This window comes from Ursus maritimus, unplaced genomic scaffold (assembly GCF_017311325.1).
Source record: "Ursus maritimus isolate PB19 unplaced genomic scaffold, ASM1731132v1 scaffold_4, whole genome shotgun sequence".
NCBI classification, from domain to species: Eukaryota; Metazoa; Chordata; class Mammalia; order Carnivora; family Ursidae; genus Ursus; species Ursus maritimus.
The window spans coordinates 2,245,561-2,265,919 of record NW_024426552.1 but is presented as its reverse complement, the minus strand read 5'-3'; the positions used below and the strand labels follow the sequence as shown (position 1 = coordinate 2,265,919).

Sequence of the window (20,359 nt, the reverse complement as noted above, 5' to 3'; positions counted from 1 at the left end):
GGGGGGGGGGGGGTTCCAGTTATGTTGCCAAACCTGCATTTTGTTTGAGGTTTCCCGCAGGGATGGTGGGTCCCTCGATGGTCCTTTACCTTTAGCTCATTCTTACTAGGTGGTTTCCTACACGGAAACGGGGGTGTGAGTTTTCGCTTTACGTAGTTCATGTGGGGAATTAACTGAGTCTGGGTGTCCCTCTGTGCTCTCAAACGGCGTGAAGCTGTGCACCAGGCCTTTCCTCGGTGTCTGGTGGGACCGCGAAGGCTGTGTGGGTCATCTGTGGCCGGTTGCTTTTGGGGTCACAGAGAAGGTGCTTGGGTGCCGGTGAGCCAGTCTTGATAGGAGAGAAAAGCTGTCGCTCTTGCTGACGGGACTTCTGTTCACTTTCAACAGCTGTGACTGGAACCGCTATAACATCCAGTACGCTCTGGCGGTGTCCAAGCAGCGGGGCCTGAAGCGCCCCTCAGAACCGCTGGGAAGCGACGAGGAAGCAGATGCGTCCGATGACGACACTCTGCACCTGCTCGGCTCAGGCCAGGTGGACGGGGCCGGGCAGCTGGTGTAGGGCCCCCCGCCACGTTCCCAACCCCGCTTGTTTCGGTTAAGATCCCTGAAGAGACAGAGCCCCGCGGCCTGGGCCCTGGAAGCGAGTGGGAGGGCAGTGCAGAGACACTGACATGGAGGACTCACTCTTCCTGTGGCCCCCAACATGGCTGCCGTGCCGGAGCCAGCCGCCCGCTCCCCGGGCTTGGCACATGGGCCCGGCAGAAATGAACAGTGTGAGCAGAGATGAACGTTGCACATCTGTTGAAAACGCCTCTCTAGGGAGGTGAATGGGTTCATTTTTATAGACTCGAACTTTGTATGACTGCTATTTATATTTTTAATACAGTTTTGATAGATTTAGAGATGAAAAAAACGAGGTTTTCTATGATAAAAGTATGGGTTAAATCTGAACTCTGAATTGAAAGTATTTACACTGTATCCTGGGTCATGCAGGGGAATCGGGGTCACTGCCTTTTGGCCTCTCTGTGCCAGGGGAATGGGTGAGCAGGGCAGCTGGAGTGCCCACCACGCCCCAGCCTGCATGGCCCCCAGCCCTGGCTGCCTGCCCCCAGAGTCTCTGCACTCTGATCTTAGAGAGGGAAGCCTGGGGATCCCTAGGGCTGGGACTGGATGGTGATCTTGGGGAGCTCACTCAGACTTCCTGCGCCAGCTCTGCAGGGACGCATGGAGGAGATGAGCTGCTCTTTCCTGCCAGCTCCCCCCGTCCCTGGTCCCCGGGGCTTGGTGGTGACAGCCTGCATCCAGGAGCAGGAAAATGGGACCCAGCTGGGTGCAGCACCTTCCTGACAGCGGGCAGGCACGGCGTCTGCTTGGTCCCAGCGTGGGGCTTCCCAGAGGTGCTTCCCAGCTCCCCAGGCGGCCCGCGCTCACTCCTGGGGCCTGTGACCCGGGCTTTGCACCCATGGTGCGTGTGCTCAGCCCCTGCTGTCACTGGGTGTCTATGCCCACAGCACCTCCACATAGCTGAGACTGCAACACTGGTCTAACCAACTTTTTGATAAGTTCACGTGCGCCCATTGAGGTCCTGAAAATTGACAAAAGGAACTCTTCTTTAGAGTGCAGTCTGGAGGCCAGCAGGGGGAGCCCTCAGCTGGGTCCCTCCTGTGCACCTGCAGATCCAATGGAGGAAGGAAGGTGTGTGTGTGTCCCCCCCCCCACCCCCGGGGCAGCCCAACCAATGAGAGATGTCACAGCCAAGGCAGTGAGAGGCCACTACACTTCCAGCTGCCAGTTTACTCCAGTGGACTTTGCTTTTACAACAACCCCAGCCTCCCTTTCCTCTATAAAAGAGCCTCGTCTGCCCTGTTCTGACTTGCCAGTGCTTTCAGTTTTCCTGCAGGTTCCTTTTCACCGGCTGTAATTCTCTGCCATTCCCCAGTGGATACATATTCGTTGGTAAAACTATCAGTTTCATTTGTAAGGTTCAGTGCAGCTGAGCAGACCCAGAGGTGCAGACGACCGGGAGGCGGAGGCTCTGCAGGTCCCGGAGCTGTGCAGCCTCCTGCATGCTCAAGGCCTGGCAGCAGCTGCGCCTGCCATGGGGCTTGGTGGAGAGGCAGGGCCTTGGCTTCCAGCCCAGCTGAGTCGGAATCTGCGTGTAGCCTTACCTTCCTGAAAGAGGAGCAGACCTAGTGCATGTTAGCATTGCCGCCGTGATCCCAGCACTCTTACCAGCTCCTGTTCCGGACGTGACACTGAGGAGAGAGATGGGTGGACTGCCTGGTCCCCCAGGAGCCGTGAGAAGCCAGGATCCCCATGGCAGAATTCCCAGCCGCAGGGAAAGGCGTGAGAATGGGCGTCCTGGGTCCATCTGTAGAAATGGAGGGATCCGGGACGAAGGTTCAGGAAGGAAGACTGTGCCTGTCCCAGCTCGTGCTCTACAGCGTGTTATTCTTGCTTCCCAGAAGGATCACGGTGCAGAGGTTAACTGTAGACGTTTAAAAGTGGAACAGTTTTAATATCAGTGACACGGACAGCCTTGCGTTGAAATGTCCAATGTGTCTGCAGTTCCCCAGTGACCTCCAACAGTGGCCATTTAAATTACCTTGAACACCCGTTGTTAGGTTGAAAATGGATAGATTAAAGGAAAGTGTGATAATTTATGCAGCCGTCTCCCGCGAACTGACTCCTGGGTAACACCTAGAGGTTTTCAACGGAAGAACCCCAGCTAGCACATGGAGGGACTCTCCCACCTCCCGTTGGCAATGATTTAGAGCAGGGAGGCCGGCTGCGCACCTCGGGGTGCGCGCTGCCAGCGGAGAGCTGACAGCACGGGATGGGGGGGCGGCTATGCGCAGGCGCGGCTCCGCCCACCGGCGCGTTCGCGGGAGTGCGGCCGGGCGGAGCGCGCCGGGCTCTGTGCGCGCGTGACCCTGCGACCCACTGTCCCCGCGCAGTCATGGCGGCGGTCAGGGCCCTGGTTGTGTCTAGGCTACTGGCGGCCTCCTCGTTCGCGCCGCTTCATGCGTCCACCGCGCGCGCGACCCTCCACAGCTCCGCGCCGCGCCCGGGGGCCAGGGTCGCGCTGGTAAGTGGACGCCGGAGGCGGGCCTGGGGGCGGGGCTACCGCCGGGGTCGGCCCCCTGCCTTCCCCCAGGCAGGCCCCCTAACCCCCTCCGCCCCCGCCCCGCCCGAGGTCGAGCCCCCTCTCCTCCCCGTGCCCTCCCCAGGCGGGCTCCCTAACCAACCTCGCCCCCGCCACCATCTCCCCTCCCCCAGCTCTCTAACCACTCCCTCCACCCGCGCCCGAGGTCGGATCCCAAGTCATACCCGCCCCCCAGGTCAGCCTCCCCGCCCCCCCCCACCCCGCCCCGGCTGGTCCTCTGACCCGCAGCCCCACCCCTGCCCAAAGTCGGAGCCTTCTCACCTCTATCCCTCCAATGCCAGCTCCCTTCTCCCCTCTAGACCCCTCCTTCTTTACCCCCCTCTGCCAGGCCAGCTGCCTCCAGGTGGACTCCCTCTTGACCCCCGCTCCCCCCCAGGTGCTGTCTGGTTGCGGAGTCTACGATGGGACTGAGCTCCACGAGGCCTCAGCGTAAGCCGTTAGGGGACGTTGCCTTTTCCTGAACCGTTTGGAGATCCTTCGTCTGATTAGACAGGCAGAAATGAGTGAGCAGGAAACATTCGCTTGTGTGAGGTGCAAGGAGCCGCTGGATAAGCCTGTTAAGTACCTTTCGTGGCCTTGTCCCCCAGAGATAACCACCGAATGCTTCTGGTGTTGTTAACACCCGCTGGTTCACGTTGAAGTCCGCGGGAGTCTGCATTCTCATTCTCGGCTCTAGTGTGATTTTAAGGTGTTGAGCCGCCCTCGGCTCTAGACAGTTTGTTCGATGTGATTTCTCAACTATTGCTCAGATGTTTGTACTGTTTTTTTATTTTATCAGAAAAGGTATTTGTGGGCAGGAGTGGAAGGCGTTGTCAGGTCTGGGGTAGGTTGGAGGGGAGAGGTAGCGCATGGCTGGGGAACACGCCCCTCCCACGTGTAGGGCCGTGTGTACCAGTGTAGGTGCCCAGAGCAGCCCGAGGCCCCTCCCAGCCTGCGGCTAACCTCGGGTCCCGGCATGAGCACTGGGCATGCAGTGGACTTCGGAGTGTGCAGAGCTAATGGGCAGTTGAGGGCTAGGAGAGCTTCCAGATGGGGGCTCGGGGTGGGGGCATGAGAACGTAGAAGCACAGGGTAGCTGGTGGACGGCATGGGCACGGAGCCGCGTGTGGAGAGCCCTGCAGGTTGAAAGGAGCAGAGTCTGAGTGCCAGGGTGGTCTGGCCCTACCCGCTCATGCCTCTCATGCCACCTCCTCTTAAGGGGGATGGTGAGAGTCCGGGTCTGGAACAGATGTGGACATGTTCTGGCACAGAGCAGCCCTCAAAGAGACCTGCATGTCTCTCCCCCAGCTCTTTGGCTGTGACCGGAAAGGTGGGACAGAGCAGGACTTGAACTCACTATCCTGACCAAAGCCCGACTCAGCTCCTCCAGCTCTGCATCGATTGGTTTAGGGGAGGAAGAGCCCCCCGAAGCAGCCTGGGAAGCTAGACATCCAGGCTGTGACCCGTCGAGTCACCGGTCCCCTGCACCCCAGGTTGTAAAGGGAGTTTGAGGACCAGCTGGGCTCCGCAGGCTAGTTCGGTGACAGTGAATCCTAATTGTGGACGTGTGGGTCACCGGCAAGCCTACCGTGGCTTTCTGTAAAGCTGCTGCGGTTGGTACCATACGTAGGGTGTGTATAGGGGGCGCTCGGCAGAAGGCCTGCTCGCAGGAGCGTGGTAACAGGGAACCTGGGTCGGGTATGTCTCAGAGCCTGTCTGATTTCCTTCTGTGCAGGGTGCTGGTTCACCTGAGTCGTGGTGGGGCCGAGGTCCAGATCTTTGCTCCTGACATCCCTCAGATGCACGTGGTTGACCACACCAAGGGGCAGCCTTCTGAGAGTGAAACGAGGTGTGGGTCCTGCCCCTCTCACCTTGCTGGAAGCTCCCTGAGAAGCTGTGTGCATGGTTGCTTTGTTCTGGCTGTGAATCTGGCGGCGTTCCAGGCTGTTCTGTGACATGTGACAGTGCTTGATGCGGCTTGTCACCTTCTAACGCCTACCACAGGTCCTCCTGCCTGTGTTTTATGACCACATGCCGTGTGGCTCAGCTTGGACCCCTGCCTCCTGCCCGCTGGGGCCCCGGTCTTTGAGCATTTCTGTCCCTGAGGTTCATGCAGTCTCGGCATGCACTGAGATCCCTCTTGCCCCTCCCGTCTTGCTCCAGCTGCAGGGTCCAGACAGGGAGAGCCCTGTCTCCTGGGAGCTACGTGCCCCCGTTGGCCAGGCTTTGTCTTCCTACCTAGAACCTGGGCCCTGGGCTGTGCAGCTTGGGGGAGGTCGCACCTGCTGTGGCTGACTCCAGGTTGCTTCCCTCACTCTGTGTGGTACCTTGACTTTCCCATGCCTGTCCTGTTTTCGTCAGTCCCCAGGACTAAGTGCTTCAGATGCTGTGAGGGGCTAGTTCTCTTTCCTAGGCTCCGGCCTTCAGTGCACGTGCCTATGCCTTCCCTGGGGCTGAGGACATGTGTCCTGCTTGTGCGGTGGCCTCCACGTGCCCCGCTCTGCCCTCTGCACGCTGACGCTGGCTTTAGGCCTCTCTCTGTTCTCTCCCAGGAATGTCCTGACAGAGTCCGCCAGGATCGCCCGCGGCAAGATCACGGACCTGGCCAGGCTCAGTGCAGACAATCACGACGCTGCCATCTTCCCTGGAGGCTTTGGAGCCGCCAAAAACCTGTACGTGTTGGAGCTCTGGGGTCTGCTTTTCACCTGTAACGCAGCGGGAGGTGGGGATGGGTGGCCACGTGAGCCACTGCGGGGCCTGAGGGCCCAGAGGCTGCACGGAGCTGCTCTGTGACAGGCACTGTGGTAGCGTGGGGCTCGGGTGGAGCGTGAGCACGTCCCTTCCTGCTGAGTGCTGCCGGTACCCGCCACTGCTGGGGGGCGTGGGCTGCCTCTGATCTAACCACTGGGCCAGCTGCTCTCGTCATGTCAGGACCTGCATCCCCGTACGTGTTCCTCGTGGACACCACCTCTTCCGCGGACCTTGCAGCGGGGAACCCGCTTTTCTGGTGGGCCGTGTGGAGGCTGGTCCTGACTGGAGGGAGGGAGTCCTTTCTTGTTTTGTTCCCTGGGTCATTGCCGTTGTAGCTGGACCTCAAGCTGTCACCATGCCAGCGTGATGTCCTTTGGGTTTCAGGTCCTCTTTCTATTCTCATTTCTCCACCTCTTCTTTCTGTGTGCCTCACGGAAGTTCTCTGCGCTTCTGCGCTGGCCTTACTGTCCCAGCACATCCCTTCCAAGGCGGCCTCACCACAGCTAGCGTGGGAAGACCGGAAGCAGCTGCACCCCATGCTTGGGGGTTCAGATGGGGACCCTAGTAGGGAAAACAGCCTGGACAGCAGGTTTCAATGGAAACCAGCAGATTGGGCTGCAAGTGGAGCGTTTTCCTGTATCACAGACGAGCCGTGCGCTCTGGCCCACAGCCAGGGGCCCCTGATGCATTGCCTGGCTGTGAGCTCGGGCAGCCACCCCAGCCCTCCACCTCCCTGCTCCTACCCCTTCCCTCCCAGACCAGGTGGGTGCTGGGTGCCGCCTGCACCCTCACCGCACAGCCTTGGCCAGCGGCCCCCCTTGGGTTTCTTTGCTGTGCGGTCTGGGTCTCCTCTCGAAGGTCTCTGCTCACCACTGCTTCCTGTGATGGGCCCTGGTGCTCCTTCTTCTCCCCGCTCTCAAGTTCTCTGTGAGCACTGTGGGAACTAGCCAGGCCCTCTTCCCAGCTGCTCCTTTGTGGAGTCTCCCCTCCTGCCCCAGTACCCTTCTCTGACCTCCCCTGGGAATTTTGTCTGTATTGAACCACAGACCTCCCTCTTGCTGGCCCGAGACTCGTGCCAGAATGTCCTGTCAGTGGTCAGAGCTGCTTCCTCTAAGCTGAACTGTCGTCTGTCAACTGCACCTCCCTGTGGACTCCTTGTGTTCAGGGCGTGGGGGTGGGCAGGGTTCAAGCCAAACGCTTTGGACACTTGTGCTCGCTGCCCCCGCCCCGTGGCTTAGCTGGTGGGTGCCGTTCCCCTGCAGCGGTGCGGCGGCATTCTGGCTGGCTGTGTCTGCGTGCCCTGCACCCGCAAGTGAGGGGCGCAGGCGGGTAGGCTCCCTGTCATGTTCCGACACCTCATGGCTCCCCATGGCCTGCAGACACGGGAGTGGCTTTGTCCAGACCCCAGCCCGGTGTTTTGCGGCCCCTGGAGGCGGTTCCCATACTCCTTCCTCCTGCTGAGAGCCCTGCCTCCCCTTCACGTCCGCTTTGTCTTCCACAAACCAGCCCTTCCGGTGAACTGCCCATGTCGCCGCCACCTTCACGCACTACTTGGCAGTAGGTGGCAGAGAATGGCCTGTCTCCCCTGGGCTTCACTTCTGCCAGGACCAGGGTCTCTTCCTTGGGAAGCTGAGCCTTGTCTCTGACCGTTCGCACCTCTCCTGGGGTGACGGCACTTCTGGGATCCGCTGGTGGTGTGTCTGTGGCGCGGCTGACGGCGAAGCCCACGTGGGGTGTGCGCTGGGCTGTTGGCGGGTCTTCGCTCTGCATTCAACGGAGTGTTGGCCTGGGTCTGCGCTCATGTCTGTGAGTTCACGCTTCTTTGGGGCAGCTGTGGCTTAGGTCGCTGGCCCCATTCTTCCCGACCTTTCCAGAAGACAGGCCGGCCCTGTGTGGTTGGTCTCCTTAGCCGTGGCTGCTGTGGCCGTTGGTTGTGTCTTGCACACGCAGCAAGGAGCGGCAGGTGGGGTCGCTGGGGACAGACGTGCACAGTGGGAACTCGCTTTCTCCTGTTGGGACCTCAGGCCCATCCTTGCACTGTCTCCCGTTCACGTGTACTTCCCGAGAGAGACCCGTGTGGTTGTGTTAGAAGTCTAACCAGGGGCGCGTGGCTGGTGCAGTCGGTTCAGTGTTCAGCTCTTGATTTCGGCTCAGGTTGTGATCTTGGGCTCGTGAGATGGAGCTCCATGCTGGGCTCTGCGCTCACTGGGAGTTGGCTTGGGAGTCTCTCTCCCTCTCCCTCTGTTCCTCCCCTCTGTGCGCACACGCACACATTCTCGCTCTCTCTCTAAGATAAATCTTTTAAAACAAACAAGCGTAACCAGACAGAGGCCTGTTCAGCTGGCTGTTCTGTACGTTGTGTTTATCACGAACGGTGCAGCTTGTTGGCCTGTCACGCACTTCACAGCTGCACACGCAGATCCCGTCGGGTAGACGACCCAACTCGTGGACACTCGTGGTTTCCAGTTCTCGCTTTGGGCCCGACAGCTTTCGGGGGATATAGGGGACTTGTATTTGAAGTGTGAAACGTGGTGTGTTTGGAAGTGCGTGCTCACGCTGAGGCTGTCAGCGCCGCGGGGTGGCAGAGCTCCGTGGCGCCCCCGCATCTCCCAGGCCCGCACCCGCGACGCTGCAGTAGAGCTCCCAGGTACGCAGAGCGGAGACCCAGGGCGGGGCTCTTGATACAGTGCGTGTTCGCTGGGTCTCACCAGTTGGCTCCTGAAGAGGTGTCAGTGCGTGGCCGCCGGCTCTGGGGCGGGCGGCGGTCCGCACCCCTGAGCCGCTTTCGTTCTGCTACGAGCAGCCGTGTCTCCTGACCCGCCTCTCTTCCTCGTCCGCGGCTTGCCTGTCACAGCTTTTAGGCCTGTGGCGTGTCTTGCTGCTCCTTGGCTTCCGGAGCTGACCTCTGAGGACCCCGTGGGGGTGACCCGCAGCCCGCGCACCTGCCGGCTTTGGCTCGCTCAGGGGTCCGCTTCCCTTCCTCACCTCTCTGCTGCCCTCTCCCCTGCTGTGCTTGCTTCCTTCTGCTTTAAAAGGTAGAAAATATTATATACATAGTTACGTGACGAACAACGTCCGTGAGCGTTAACTGCTCGTCTCAGGGGAGTGAGCAGAGCCACATGGACATCTTCAGGGTGGGGTCGGAGGCTTCCTAGGCACGTGGACCCCCAGCCGTGAGACCTGAGGACGCCTCTTCTCGTGGTAGGAGCACGTTCGCCGTGGACGGGAAAGACTGCAAAGTCAATGAGGACGTGGAGCGAGTCCTGAAGGAGTTCCACAAGGCCGGCAAGCCCATCGGGTATGTAGGGGTGGGGAGGGCGGGGCCATGTGGTCCTTAAGGCTATTTACACTGGGGGGGGGTTCACGTGCTGTCACAGGTGTCTTCCAGCTTGGAAAATTCTGTGGTCGCGGTAATTTGTCCTGGTGACTTACCAGGAAGGAGGGCTTTTAGAAGGCTCCCCAGTTAGTCCTTCCCTGACTGAGCCTTTTCTAGAACCTTTTCCACTCGCCTGGCGTGTGCCTTCCCGTCCTCCCTTGGGGCGGGCTGGCACCAGTCACCCGTCAGCACCCTTCCCGCTGCCGTCCTCCAGGGTGGCGTGCTCACTGCACACCAGGGTCTTCATGCTTGTCTGCACACCCAGACCCACTGGCACAGCCATTGCGCACCAGACCTGAGCTTGTCAGACTTGGCCTGCGCCGACCTCCCAGGGGTTGCCCTCCGCCCCGCTCCTGCGCTAACGCGGTGTGTTGCTCGTCCATGTGAACGTGCTGGTGCGTGTGGATGGCTCGGCCTGAGTCCCCTGGTTCGAGAAGCCCCCTCAGGAGCTCTGCTCTGCTAGACCACTGGAGACAGTGGGTTGCCGCTGTGGGAGCACACCAGCCTACTGACAGCTGGGTGAGCAGGGCCATGTTAGGACAGTCCCTGCGAAGGTCACTCACCGGAAGTCCTGCCGGGTCACTGTGCGGGAGCCGCCTCCTCACGGAAGGGTCTGAAGGCTGGGAGCACGTCTGCTTGGAAGACGCCGTGCTGAGCCGCCCGGCAAGCGGGTGACGGCGCTGCCACCTGCCTCTCCCTCCCAGAGCGCTGTCACTGGAGCAGCACCCATTTATGTGGGCGAGTGCCAAGGAGGACCCTGTGTCGCCAGCGCAGGTGGGAGTGAGCGGTCCGATGGCTGTGCCGCCTTGCTCGTGTGTCCCCTGACCTCGGTGCAGGAGCAGTGCCAGCGAGGGCCTCCGTCTGCAGCACGTGGCTCGGGCCGGCTTTGGCGTCCACAGCCTGGGACCCGGGTGGTGGTTGCAAGAACAGCCTGACTTTAGGGCCGGTGGCGGCGGTGCTGGTTTGTGTGCGTCCCGTGCTGGCTGCCAGGTGTCTGTGCGGGCTTGTCACGCGGGACGCTTCAGAGACACCAGGTTCGATGACTTTTTACCTCCTTGGTGGCCGAGGGAAATTTTCTCGCACGGGTCTCTAAGCTCATTGTTTTAGGGTCGTGATGGTTGCAAAGGAACGTAAGCGTGTTTTGACGTCTTTTTTTCGCGGCTCGTTAGAGCAGCTCATACACAGCCGTTCAGACGAGCCCGGGAGAAGCAGACAGGCCGTGCTGGAGCTGGGCCGGGGGAGAGCGCCGGGCTGCCGCTGGCGGCATGTGTGCACCCCCAGGAGGGCGGGCTGGCCCGGCCTGCAGCCGTGTGGTGGTGCCACACGCGTCCCCCGAGCGCACCCGCCGTGGCTGGGCCCCGGTGCAGGGTCTGGCACCTGGAGGCCTGGTGCTGCCGCTCCTCAGGGCCTCGCGGGAGCAGAGCCTCGTAGGAGCCCGAGGGCCAGTGCGCCCAGGAACAGACCGCGTGGCTCAGGGGCCTTGGCAATGGCCCGTGTGTGGGTGTTGTGGGGCTTGGTGCTGTCCTGGGAGGGGCCCGCGGCCGCTGTGGTGCCAGGCACACCCGCAGGCCCGACGAGATGCTTCTGGTCCCCTCTCCAGAGAAGGGCATCTGAGAGGTCAGTGCCCTTGGGGTTAGCTGTTGCTGTGTGGAAAGCCACCCCGAAACTCAGGCCTAAGTCCACTGTTGCCATCTGAGCCCTTCTCTGCGGACCCCATGGCGGGTAGCCCTGCTGCAGCCCCGCTCTCTTGCTGGGGCCTGACCCCCAGGCACCCAGAGACTGCAGCATGTGGGGGGGTGAGCTGAGGCTCAGGTCACGTGCGACACCCCACGCTCCATGGGTTCAGCGGCTGCTGTTTGTGCTTATCCTCAAGGTCAATTCCGTTCCTTCGGTACGCCCTACTGTGCACCGGGCCTGGCGGCCACATGCACAATCCTGAGCCGACCCTGTCCTTCACTTTTCAGTTTGTGCTGCATTGCTCCTGTCCTCGCGGCCAAAGTGCTCCGCGGAGTCGAGGTCACCGTGGGCCACGAACAGGAAGAAGGCGGCAAGTGGCCCTACGCTGGGACCGCAGAAGCCATCAAAGCCCTGGGTGCCAAGCACTGTGTGAAGGGAGTGACCATATCCTTTCCGGCAGCCAGGGTGGCAGTGGCAGGTGGCACTGGGGACCTCTCTTCTGGTCCTTGGGGACTGCCCTGGGCAGGCAGCCTCTTGAACTAGGAACTGCGCTGCTGGGCGCTTCTGGGAGCACGTGTGTGACAGGTGTCACACCCGATGCTGTGAGGTACCCGTCTCTGAGCCATGCATCCAGGTTGGCCTGGTGGATGCTTGCTGTGTGCGGCACAGCCCAGGCCCGGAACTCCACTGGGCTGTCTGGTCAGGCGAGTGGACGGCCCCGGGCTTGATGGGAATGAGTTCCTGGCCGGGAGGGGAGGAAGCATGCGCCCCAGGGTTGCAGTGGGGGAAAGGCTGCAGGTGGAAGAAGTAGAAGTACAGGGGTTACCTGGCTTGGCTGGAAACTCCCTCGGCGGTGTGGATGGGTAGCCATCCCTGGTGGTTATTGGCCCCTGATCATCCTGCGGGTGCCCGAGTGCTGGGCGCACAGAGCCTCGGGCCACAGGCTGACCACGTTTCAGGTCTGCACCTGGACCCAGACTCTACGTGAGCCGGAGTTGAGAAGAGCAGCACGATGTCCCACAAGGTGCCGGAGACAACACCGTGACTCTCCGGGCATCTGTCTGGAAGGTGCCTTCCTCTGAAGCGTTCCGACTCCCTCCTGCGCGGAGTGGCCGGCAAGGCTGGCAGCTGTATGGCTGGGGCTGGCCGCGTGGCCTCTGGAACGGGCCCAGGAAGGCACATGTTGTTAGCGTGGGGGCAAGGCCAGGCTTGCGACTGCCTGGTGTCTGGGTGATGAGGACAGGAGTGCAGCTTGGGCAGAGGGAGGGTCCCAGGTTGGGTTGGCCACTTGCTATGGATGAGCTCTCTGTTTTAGCTCTTGATCNNNNAAGAATTGAGATGCTTTTGCGTGCTCCAGGGTTGCTGTGGGTCCTGTGGGGTGGGCCGCCCTGGGGCACTGACATCGGGAGGACTGCATCCTCCAGTCGTGGAGCGCAGGCAGTGCAGAACGGGGGCTCCATGGGCAGAGACTGAAGTAGGAGGAACCCCCGTTGTGAGCTCCCCTGAGAGGGGCAGGGGCGGGGGCCAGGGTGGATGCTTCACACCTGTGATCCTCTTGTCCTTGCTGGGTGACGTTTTTCCATAACTTCTGCGCACGAAGCTCACGTGGACCAGAAAAACAAGGTCGTCACGACCCCGGCCTTCATGTGCGAGGCGGAGCTCCACCACATCCACGACGGGATAGGGGCCATGGTGAAGAAGGTGCTGGAACTCTGTGGAAAGTGACCACGCCGCAAGCCCCGTGTCGTCCACCAGGTGGAGCTGGTGGCCTGTTTTGCCCTGCAGCTTGCCACGGGGCAGGAATTCACTTTTCCTTAGGTATCTTCTGCCGGAAGAGGCATCCTTGGGGTCAGGGGTGGATTGGTGTGCGGCATTCCGTCCACACCGCAGAGGCTGGGCTCCCTGTGTAACCTGAGACTAAAGTGGGGCCTGCTTTTTCAGGAAGAGAATTGGGGGAGACGTCGCCCCACTGTCTCATGTTTGGCTGGCCTTGGGATACTTGGTGTTTGGGAGAGAAGAATTTGTTTGAGTTTTCGAATCTAGTAGTTAGGAAGTCGAATTTTCGTGCTTACTGGTAATTGAAAGTTGTCTAATTCGGAGTAAATATGTACTAAGATGGAACGGGGGCTGAGTCCGGGGAGAATAAACTGCTTTCCCAGACGGACACTCACCGGCTGTGTGTCGCGCCTTCTGGCACTGGCATGTGAGGTGTGTAAGCGAGGTTTCCTGCTTTCCAGGAAGGAAGGGGAGTTGCGGATGCTCGGCCTGTGTGGTCGGGTAGGGACTGTCGGGTTGGTTCCAGGCCACGAGCAACAGCCGACGTGAGGTGCATATGAAGGAGCAGGAGAGCATCTCACAGCAGTACCAGCTGGGGGCCCTTGTCGTGCGTGTGCGTCTGCCTGGGGAGAGACGTCTCGGGCGGCAGCCGGAGTGTGGTGCAGGCTTCCCCTGCTGTAGCACATTCCCCCTCTGGTCCGTGTCCTGTGACCCCTGGGAGGGTGTCCCCACACACAGCTGCTGGGGTCCACAGAGTGGGCTGTTTAGTTTGGGCCTGGGAACGGGACGCAGAGGCACAGCCCCCCCGCCGGCTGCCCTAAGAGGTAAGTGATGATGGGCCTTGTGGCTTTCCGGGCCTGGCAGGAGCATGGGGAGCAGGGCCTGTGGATGGGGCAGTAATGCCTGATGCCATGCCACCCTGTCCCCCGGCCCACCTGGTGTCTGTGTCAGCTGGCCTCGACGTGTCTGATCTTCCATGGGAACTCTGTTCTCTGGGGGCCTGCCTTTCTCCCCCTGCACCAGGAGCTCCCTCGGCCCACCTGCAGGCACCAGGATTGCCCTTGCCCTGGGCAGCCTCTTAGGGCCCGTCAGAGGTGTTTTCACTGAGGATAACTGTCTCCTTCCTAAGAAACTCATCTGTCGAAACACTTTCTATGTGTGTGCATGTGTGTGCGTGCATAGGGAAGAGTGCCTGGGTCCCAAGTGTGTAGCTCCGGGAGGTGTCACAGCGAACACAGCTGTGAGATCAGAGAGCAGAGGCTCTCCCTGCCCCGACCAGGGCCGAGCACACTGGGCTCCGTGCTCAGGGAACCCTTGCTGTGTGGCTTCTCTTGGGGACATGTTCCCCAGTGGGGCTTTCAGGGGCTTTCCCATGTCACGTGAGCACTGCCTGTATGAACGTTCCTGTAGGTGTTTTGGCACGTTTCACGGGCATGTCGGTTGCCGTGTCCAGGTGTGGGAACTCTGGGCTGTAGGGTGTTTGGAGCTTGGCTTTAGTGGCGTCCCAGCCACCCCCAGCCAACGTGGCACTTGGGCCTGGCGGGCCTTCTCCGCTTCCCGAGGGCCCCGCCCAGCGGGTGTAGACGGTGTGCCTCTTGGTTTTCTCTGGTGCCTCCCTGATGTCTGCTGTTGCCGATCGCCGTTTTGTCGATTTTTTCCTGCGTTTCGGTCTGCTTTGGCGAAGCACGTGTTCGGGTTCTGATTCGTTATCGGAGCTACGTGTGCGTTCCGGTTTTGTGTCCCCCGTCAATGACGTGGGTCACGCGTGCTTTCTCCCGGTGGCCTGTTCTCCTTCGAGGGGGCCTCGATGAGCAGACTGGCTTTTGTGTAGGCCTGTCCGCGGCCCTCTCCGGTGTGTGGTGTTCTGTTGAAGATGACTGTCCTCCCCAGGTCAGGACGGCCTTTCCTGTTTCTCTCTCGTCTGCCTTCCACCTTCACATCAGGAGTTCATCTGGAAGCAGCGGTGATGAATCCATCTGCTCTGCAGTTCGTCTTCTAGAAGCGCCAGCGGACGTGACTGGGTCCCCTCCTCTCGCTGTGCTTCCCTGGAAGGGCGGGTGAGCAGGGAGGGAAGGGGGGACGCAAGGGCAAGTCCCCACAGAAATGCTCGTGTGACGGGGTAGATTCGCGCAGGTCTCTGTGTGCGGCCCATCGTGGTCTCTCCTGTGGCTTTTCGGAAAGATGTCTGATCGCCCAGTTTGAAAGGGCACGTGCATGTCTTGTTTTCCTCTTAAAATCCTGCCGCAGTGATGACATACGGTGATGCTAGTGTGTGTGGCTTCCGTGTGCCAGAGCCCAGAGACCCTTGCCCCTGCTCGCCGAACTGTTGGCGGCAGCCCCAGGGGGCGGAAGGTCAGGGACAGAGACCGGCGCTAGAGCCTGGGCTCGGGAAGTAGACTGAAGTGTGGGAAGGCCCAGAGGGTGGCCCAGCAGGCCAGAACCAGAGGGGGTCCGGTCATTTATTTGTGACAACGAATGAGTGCCTCCTGAATGCTGTCCCAGAGCTGGGGGGAGGGGGTGCAACAGGTACACGGGATGAGGCTGGCTGTGTGTAAAGAACATTCCAGACGGAGGCCCAGCAGGCGTGGCCAGAGAGTTCGTTCAAGCGCATCACGGGTGTGGGGCAGCAGAGGGTGTGGGTGATGTGCCCGGTGCCCGTGACAAGACCGTGGACGGTGGTCCCCAGAAACTCCTTGACACGGAGGCCAGGCCGAGGAGCATGCCTGTGGTTCAGACTCTGCCCCCTGGGACATCTCTTCACCTCTCTTGTCCCTCCGCTCCTTGCCTTCGCGTCATCCCGCGGAGGGCTTCCTGCACCCCCTGGCTTGCTTTTTGAGCTTGTGGTCTGTCACTACATGGTTCTGGTTTTTCACGTGTCCTTTGTGTGGACTGGGGCTTCCAGGAAAGCAGACGGAAGGAACCCCAAGGGTGGTGGGCTCAGCATGAACTTGCTGCTGGGTGCTGGAGGCCCTGAGGCTTGCTGCCACGGCATGGGGTATGGGGTTCGTGCAGAGTCCTGTCCGGGTGCCCGCCCTCAGCCCAGCCGCAGGGCCTCCTCCCTCGCCCGTCCCCACCACTGGGGCACCTGCTGTTTCTCCATTGCTCTCTTCTGCGAGGCTTCCCTTGGCGGCACTTTTATTTGTTTTATATTGACTTCGTTTTTGGAGCAGTCTTAGGTTCACAGCAAACTGGGAAGTACAGAGATCTCCCGTGTACCTGCTGTCCCCGCACATGCACAGCCTCCCCCACTGTCCACATCCTGCGCCTCAGTTGTGCATCTGTGACCATGAATGGACCTACACTGACACCTCATCACCCAGAGTCCATCGTGTACGTGAGGTTCCCTCTCGGCAGCGTGCGTTCCGTGTAATGACAGGCATCCACCGCTACAGCATCGTACAGAGTAGTCTGCCCTCTAAGTCTCCTGTGCTCCTCCTCTTCATCCCTCCTCCCCACCACCCCTGCAGCCACGGACCCGTCACCGTCTCCACAGCCGTGCCTTCGCCGCAGAGTCCTGTCTCTGGAGTCACACAGGACGTGGCCTTCTCAGACTGGCTCCCGTCCCTTAGCGATTCGCGCTTACGGTCCCTCCGTGTCTCCTCGTGGCGTGATGGCTCATTTCCTCTCAGCGCTGGATACTCTCCCGTTGACCGGATAGACAGTTCCGGTGTCCGTCCACCCGCTGAAGAGCACCTTGGTGGCTTCCGAGTGTGACAGTTACGCGTGACGCTGCCGTAAGCGTGCGTGTGCAAGTTTTTGTGTGGACGTGTGTTCTCACCTCCTCTGGGGAAACACCGGGGAGCGTGATCGCGGGGTCGCGTGGAAAGAGCGTGTTCCGTGTGGTGAGAAACCACCAGACCGCCTTCCGAGGTGGCCGCGTCCTCTGCTTTCCCAGCCGCCGTGAGTGAGCGCTCCTGCCGCGCCACGTCCTCGCCAGCGCTCGCCGGTGTCCGTGTTCCGGGTTGTGGCCGTTCTCGTAGGTGTGCAGCGGTGTCATCGCTGCTTTAATTTTCAGCTCCCCGGTGACCTGTGACGTGGGGCAGCTTTTCATACACTCATATTCTTTGGTGAAGTGTCTTGGATTTTTTTGCCCATTTTAAAATGTTTTTCATTTTGTTGAATTTAAAAAATTCTCGTAGATATTAGTCTTTTCTCAGGTGTTTCTCCTGCAGTTGTTTTTCCCAGTCCGTAGCTTGTCTTCTCACGTTTGATGGTGTTTTTGGCAGCGCGGTTGTTTTTACTGTTAATGAATCCCAGCTCATCAGTTGTCTTTCAAAGATCGTAGCTTCACCGTTGTATCTAAAAAGGCCTCGCCATCCGGGCCTTCTAGGTTTTGTGTGTTACTCTCCAGGAGGGTTAGAGTTCTGCAGTTTACATATGTGCCTGTGCCGCATTTTGATTTAAGTTTTGTGGATTCGTTTCTTTTGCATGTGGATTTCCAGTTGTTTCAGCACCGTCTGTTGAATAGACTCTATTTTACCAGCGTATTGCTTTTGCTTCTTTGTCAAAGTTTAGTTGATTGTATTTGTGTGGGTCTATTTCTGGACTTTCTTCCCTTCCTGTGATTCATTTACGTATGCCGTCACCAGCACCCTACCGCCCCCACCCCCAGCACCAGCTACCTTGATTACGGTGGCCTTGTAGTAATTCTTGGAGTTGGGTAGTGTCAGCATTTTGACTTTGTTCCTCCTAACAGTGTGTTGTATATTAACCTTGTATCCAGCAACATTGCTGTAACGGGAGGGTTTTTTTTGACTCTTTTGGGTTTTCTATATAGATAATCGTGTCAGCCATGAACAAAGTTTTGTTTTTTCCTTCCCAGTCTGTATACCTTTTCTTTTATTTTCTTACCTTCTTGTGTTAACAAGGACTTCCAGCACAGTGTCGAAAAGGCGAGGGGAGAGGGGACATCCTTGCCTTGTACGTCATCTTAGTGGAAAAGCTTTGAGTTTCTCACCACTGAGTATGTTAGCTGTAGGTGTTCTTTATCAAGTTGCGGAAGTTCCCCTCTATTTCTAATTTCCTGAGACTTTTATCATAAATTGATGTTGGGATTTCTCAGATGCTTTCTCTGCATCTATTGATATGACCGTGTGATTTTTCTTCTTTAATCTGTTCATGTGATGGACTCTATTATTTTGTTTTTCAAATGCTGAACCAGCCTTGCATACCTAAGATAAATCCCACTTGGTCATGGTATATAATTCTGTTTATACTTTTTGGATTCAATTCACTAATATTTTCTTGAGGATTTTTGCATCCGTGTTCATGAGAGGTGTTGGTCTATAGTTTTCTTGTCTTTATCTGGTTTTGGTATTTGGGTAATGCTGTTCTCATAGAATGAGTTAGAAAATATTCTCTGCTTCCGTCCTCTGAAAGATATTGTAGAGTATTGGTATGATTTCTTCCTTAAATATTTGGTAGAATTCACCAGTGAACCCATCTGGGCCTGGTGCTTTGGAAGGTGAGTAATTATTGACTCAGTTTCTTTAGTAGATACAGCCCTCTTCAGGTTGTGTCTTTCAAGGAACAGATCCATTCACCCAAGTTACCAAATGTGTGGGCATCGAGTTGTCCATAGTATTTGGTCATTATCCTTCCAGTGTCCATGGATCTGTGCTGATTTTTCTCAGAGGACCAACTTTTGGTCTCATTGATTTTTTTTTTCTATTTCATTGATTTCTGCTCTGATTTTTATTGTATCTTATTTTTGTTTGCTTTGGATTTATAATATGTTTTCCTTTTTCATGTTTTCTAAGGTGGAAGCTCAGATTATTCATTTAGATCTTTTTTCGCTTCTAACCTATGCATCTGATGCTGTAAATTTCCCTCTGAGCACTGTTTTTGCTGCATCTCACACATTTTGATTAAGTTGTATTTTGATTTTCATTTGGTTCCAAATATTTTTAAATTTCTGTTGAGACTTCTTCTTTGATCCATGTGTTATTTAGGAGTGTGTTGTTTCATCTCCAAGTATTTAGGGATTTTCCAGTTACCTTTCTGTTACTGGTTTCTGGTTGAACTCTGTGGTCTGAGAGCAGACATTGTATGGTTTCTATTCCTTTAAATTTGCTGAGGTGTGTTTATGGCTCAGAACATGGTCTTGGTGAATGTTCCACGTGAGCTTGAAGGAACGTGTATCCTGCTGCTGTTGGATGAGGTGGTCTGTAGATACGCATTATGTCCAGCTGATGGACAGTGGTGTTGAGTTCACCTGTGTCCTTACTGATTTCCTGCCTGCTGGATCTGCCCTTTTCTGACACGGGTGTTGAAACCCCCAGTTATAATGGTGGATTCACCTGTCTCTGCTTGTAATTCTATCACCCTTTGCCTCACATAGTCTGACACTCTTGTTGTTAGGTGCATGTATGTTAAGGATTGTTATGTCTTCTTGGAGGATTGACCCTCTTGTTATTATGTAATACCGTTCTTTTCCCTGGTAACTTCCTTTGTTCTAAAGCTGCTGTGTCTGAAATTAACGTAGCTGCTCCTACTTTCTTTCAGTTATCGTTAGCATGGTATATTTTCCTCCATCCATTTACTTTTAATCTGTATTTTTTTAGGGGCGGGAGAGGGGTAGGGGCAGAGGGAGGGAGAGAATCTTAAGCAGGCTCCATGCCCGGTGTGGGGCTCAGTCTCACAGCCCTGAGATCATGACCTGAGTCGAAACCAAGAGTCGGACGCTAAACTGACTCAGCCACCCAGGTGCCCCCCTTTTAACCTATATTTGTCTTTATATTTAAAGTGGGTTTCTCGTAGACCATATGCAGTCGAGCTGCGTCTCTGATCCACTCTGATGGTCAGTCTTTCCATAGGTGCATTTGGACCATTGATGGTCACAGTGATGACTGGTGTCATTGGGCTGATGTCGACCACACTTGTGACTCTTCTCTATTTGTTCCCTTGGTCTTGGTCCTGTTCTTGTCTTCCCCTCTTCTTCTGCTTTGCATGGTTTTAATTGAGCATTTTATATCGTTCTGTTTTCTCTCCTTTCGTAGCATAACAGCTAAACTACTTTTCACTGGTTTTTGTTGTTGCCCTACAGCTTGCAGTCCATTTACATCTAATCCACTTCCACTTTCAAATAACACCGTGTCAGCTCCCAAGTGGTAGGAGTGCCTTCTGGTCACGTGGTCACCCTGAGTCCGACCTCCCGTGCCTCGTGTCCCTGCTGCCCCGTGTTTCATTACCTGCAAGTTGTGATCATTGACTGCCGTCGTGGCTGCTATTGTGAATGAACCACTGATAGATCAAGAAAGAATAAGAAAAGCACGTTTTTACTTTTCTTTCACTTATTCTCCTCTTATGTGGATCTGAGTTTCTGGCCCACGTTACTTTCCTTCTCTGAGAAGACCTTCTTTTAACCTTTCTTGCAAGGTGGGCCTGCTGGCGGATCCCCTCCATTTTAGTCTGAGAAAGTCTTTGTTTCTCCTTCACTTTTGAAAGACAGTTTCACAGGGTATAGATCTAGGTCGGTGGGTTTTCTTCTCTCAGCGCTTTTAAGAATTCACCCCACTGTCTTCCCACTCACAGGGTGTCTGAGGAGACATTCTTTGCTCCTCAGTTGGTGAGGTGTTTTCTTCTCCAACTTCTTTCGAGACTATCTTGCTCTTCCACTTGTGAATATGCTAGGC

The 20,359-nt window shown here is 57.3% G+C and overlaps 2 protein-coding genes and 1 long non-coding RNA gene across 5 annotated transcripts in view; all 3 read left to right on the top strand.

Moving 5' to 3' along the window:
* PWP2 (PWP2 small subunit processome component) overlaps window positions 1-951 on the top strand; it is a 15,759-nt gene extending 14,808 nt beyond the window's left edge. Inside the window, exon 21 of the mRNA XM_040621844.1 lies at window positions 388-951. Within this exon, the coding sequence (XP_040477778.1) occupies window positions 388-559 (172 nt within the window). The 3' untranslated portion in view covers window positions 560-951. The remainder of the gene's footprint in view (window positions 1-387) is intronic.
* A 1,916-nt stretch (window positions 952-2,867) lies between these two features.
* GATD3A (glutamine amidotransferase like class 1 domain containing 3A) lies at window positions 2,868-13,115 on the top strand. 3 transcript variants are annotated; one of them, XM_040621845.1, is made up of 7 exons: window positions 2,870-3,088; window positions 3,543-3,595; window positions 4,881-4,994; window positions 5,698-5,817; window positions 9,102-9,194; window positions 11,237-11,393; window positions 12,546-13,115. In XM_040621845.1, exons 1-7 carry the CDS (start codon window positions 2,960-2,962, stop codon window positions 12,672-12,674), a joined length of 795 nt encoding a protein of 264 aa, XP_040477779.1. In that variant the 5' UTR covers window positions 2,870-2,959; the 3' UTR covers window positions 12,675-13,115. The 3 variants fall into 3 exon arrangements, with proteins under 3 accessions (XP_040477780.1, XP_040477779.1, XP_040477781.1); XM_040621846.1 differs by lacking the exon at window positions 4,881-4,994 and having other exon boundaries at window positions 2,868-3,088; XM_040621847.1 differs by lacking the exons at window positions 2,870-3,088; window positions 3,543-3,595 and adding an exon at window positions 3,612-3,722.
* A 119-nt stretch (window positions 13,116-13,234) lies between these two features.
* LOC121100522 overlaps window positions 13,235-20,359 on the top strand; it is a 28,053-nt gene continuing 20,928 nt past the window's right edge. The window contains exon 1 of the long non-coding RNA XR_005832277.1: window positions 13,235-13,549. This is a non-coding gene — a long non-coding RNA (uncharacterized LOC121100522). The remainder of the gene's footprint in view (window positions 13,550-20,359) is intronic.

Coding starts and splice junctions, on each gene's coding strand:
- GATD3A (XM_040621845.1), top strand. CDS start 2,960: ATGGCGGCGGTCAGGGCCCTGGTTGTGTCTAGGCTACTGGCGGCCTCC. Junction 3,089..3,542: donor CGGGGGCCAGGGTCGCGCTG/GTAAGTGGACGC, acceptor GCTCCCCCCCAG/GTGCTGTCTGGTTGCGGAGT. Junction 3,596..4,880: donor GAGCTCCACGAGGCCTCAGC/GTAAGCCGTTAG, acceptor CCTTCTGTGCAG/GGTGCTGGTTCACCTGAGTC.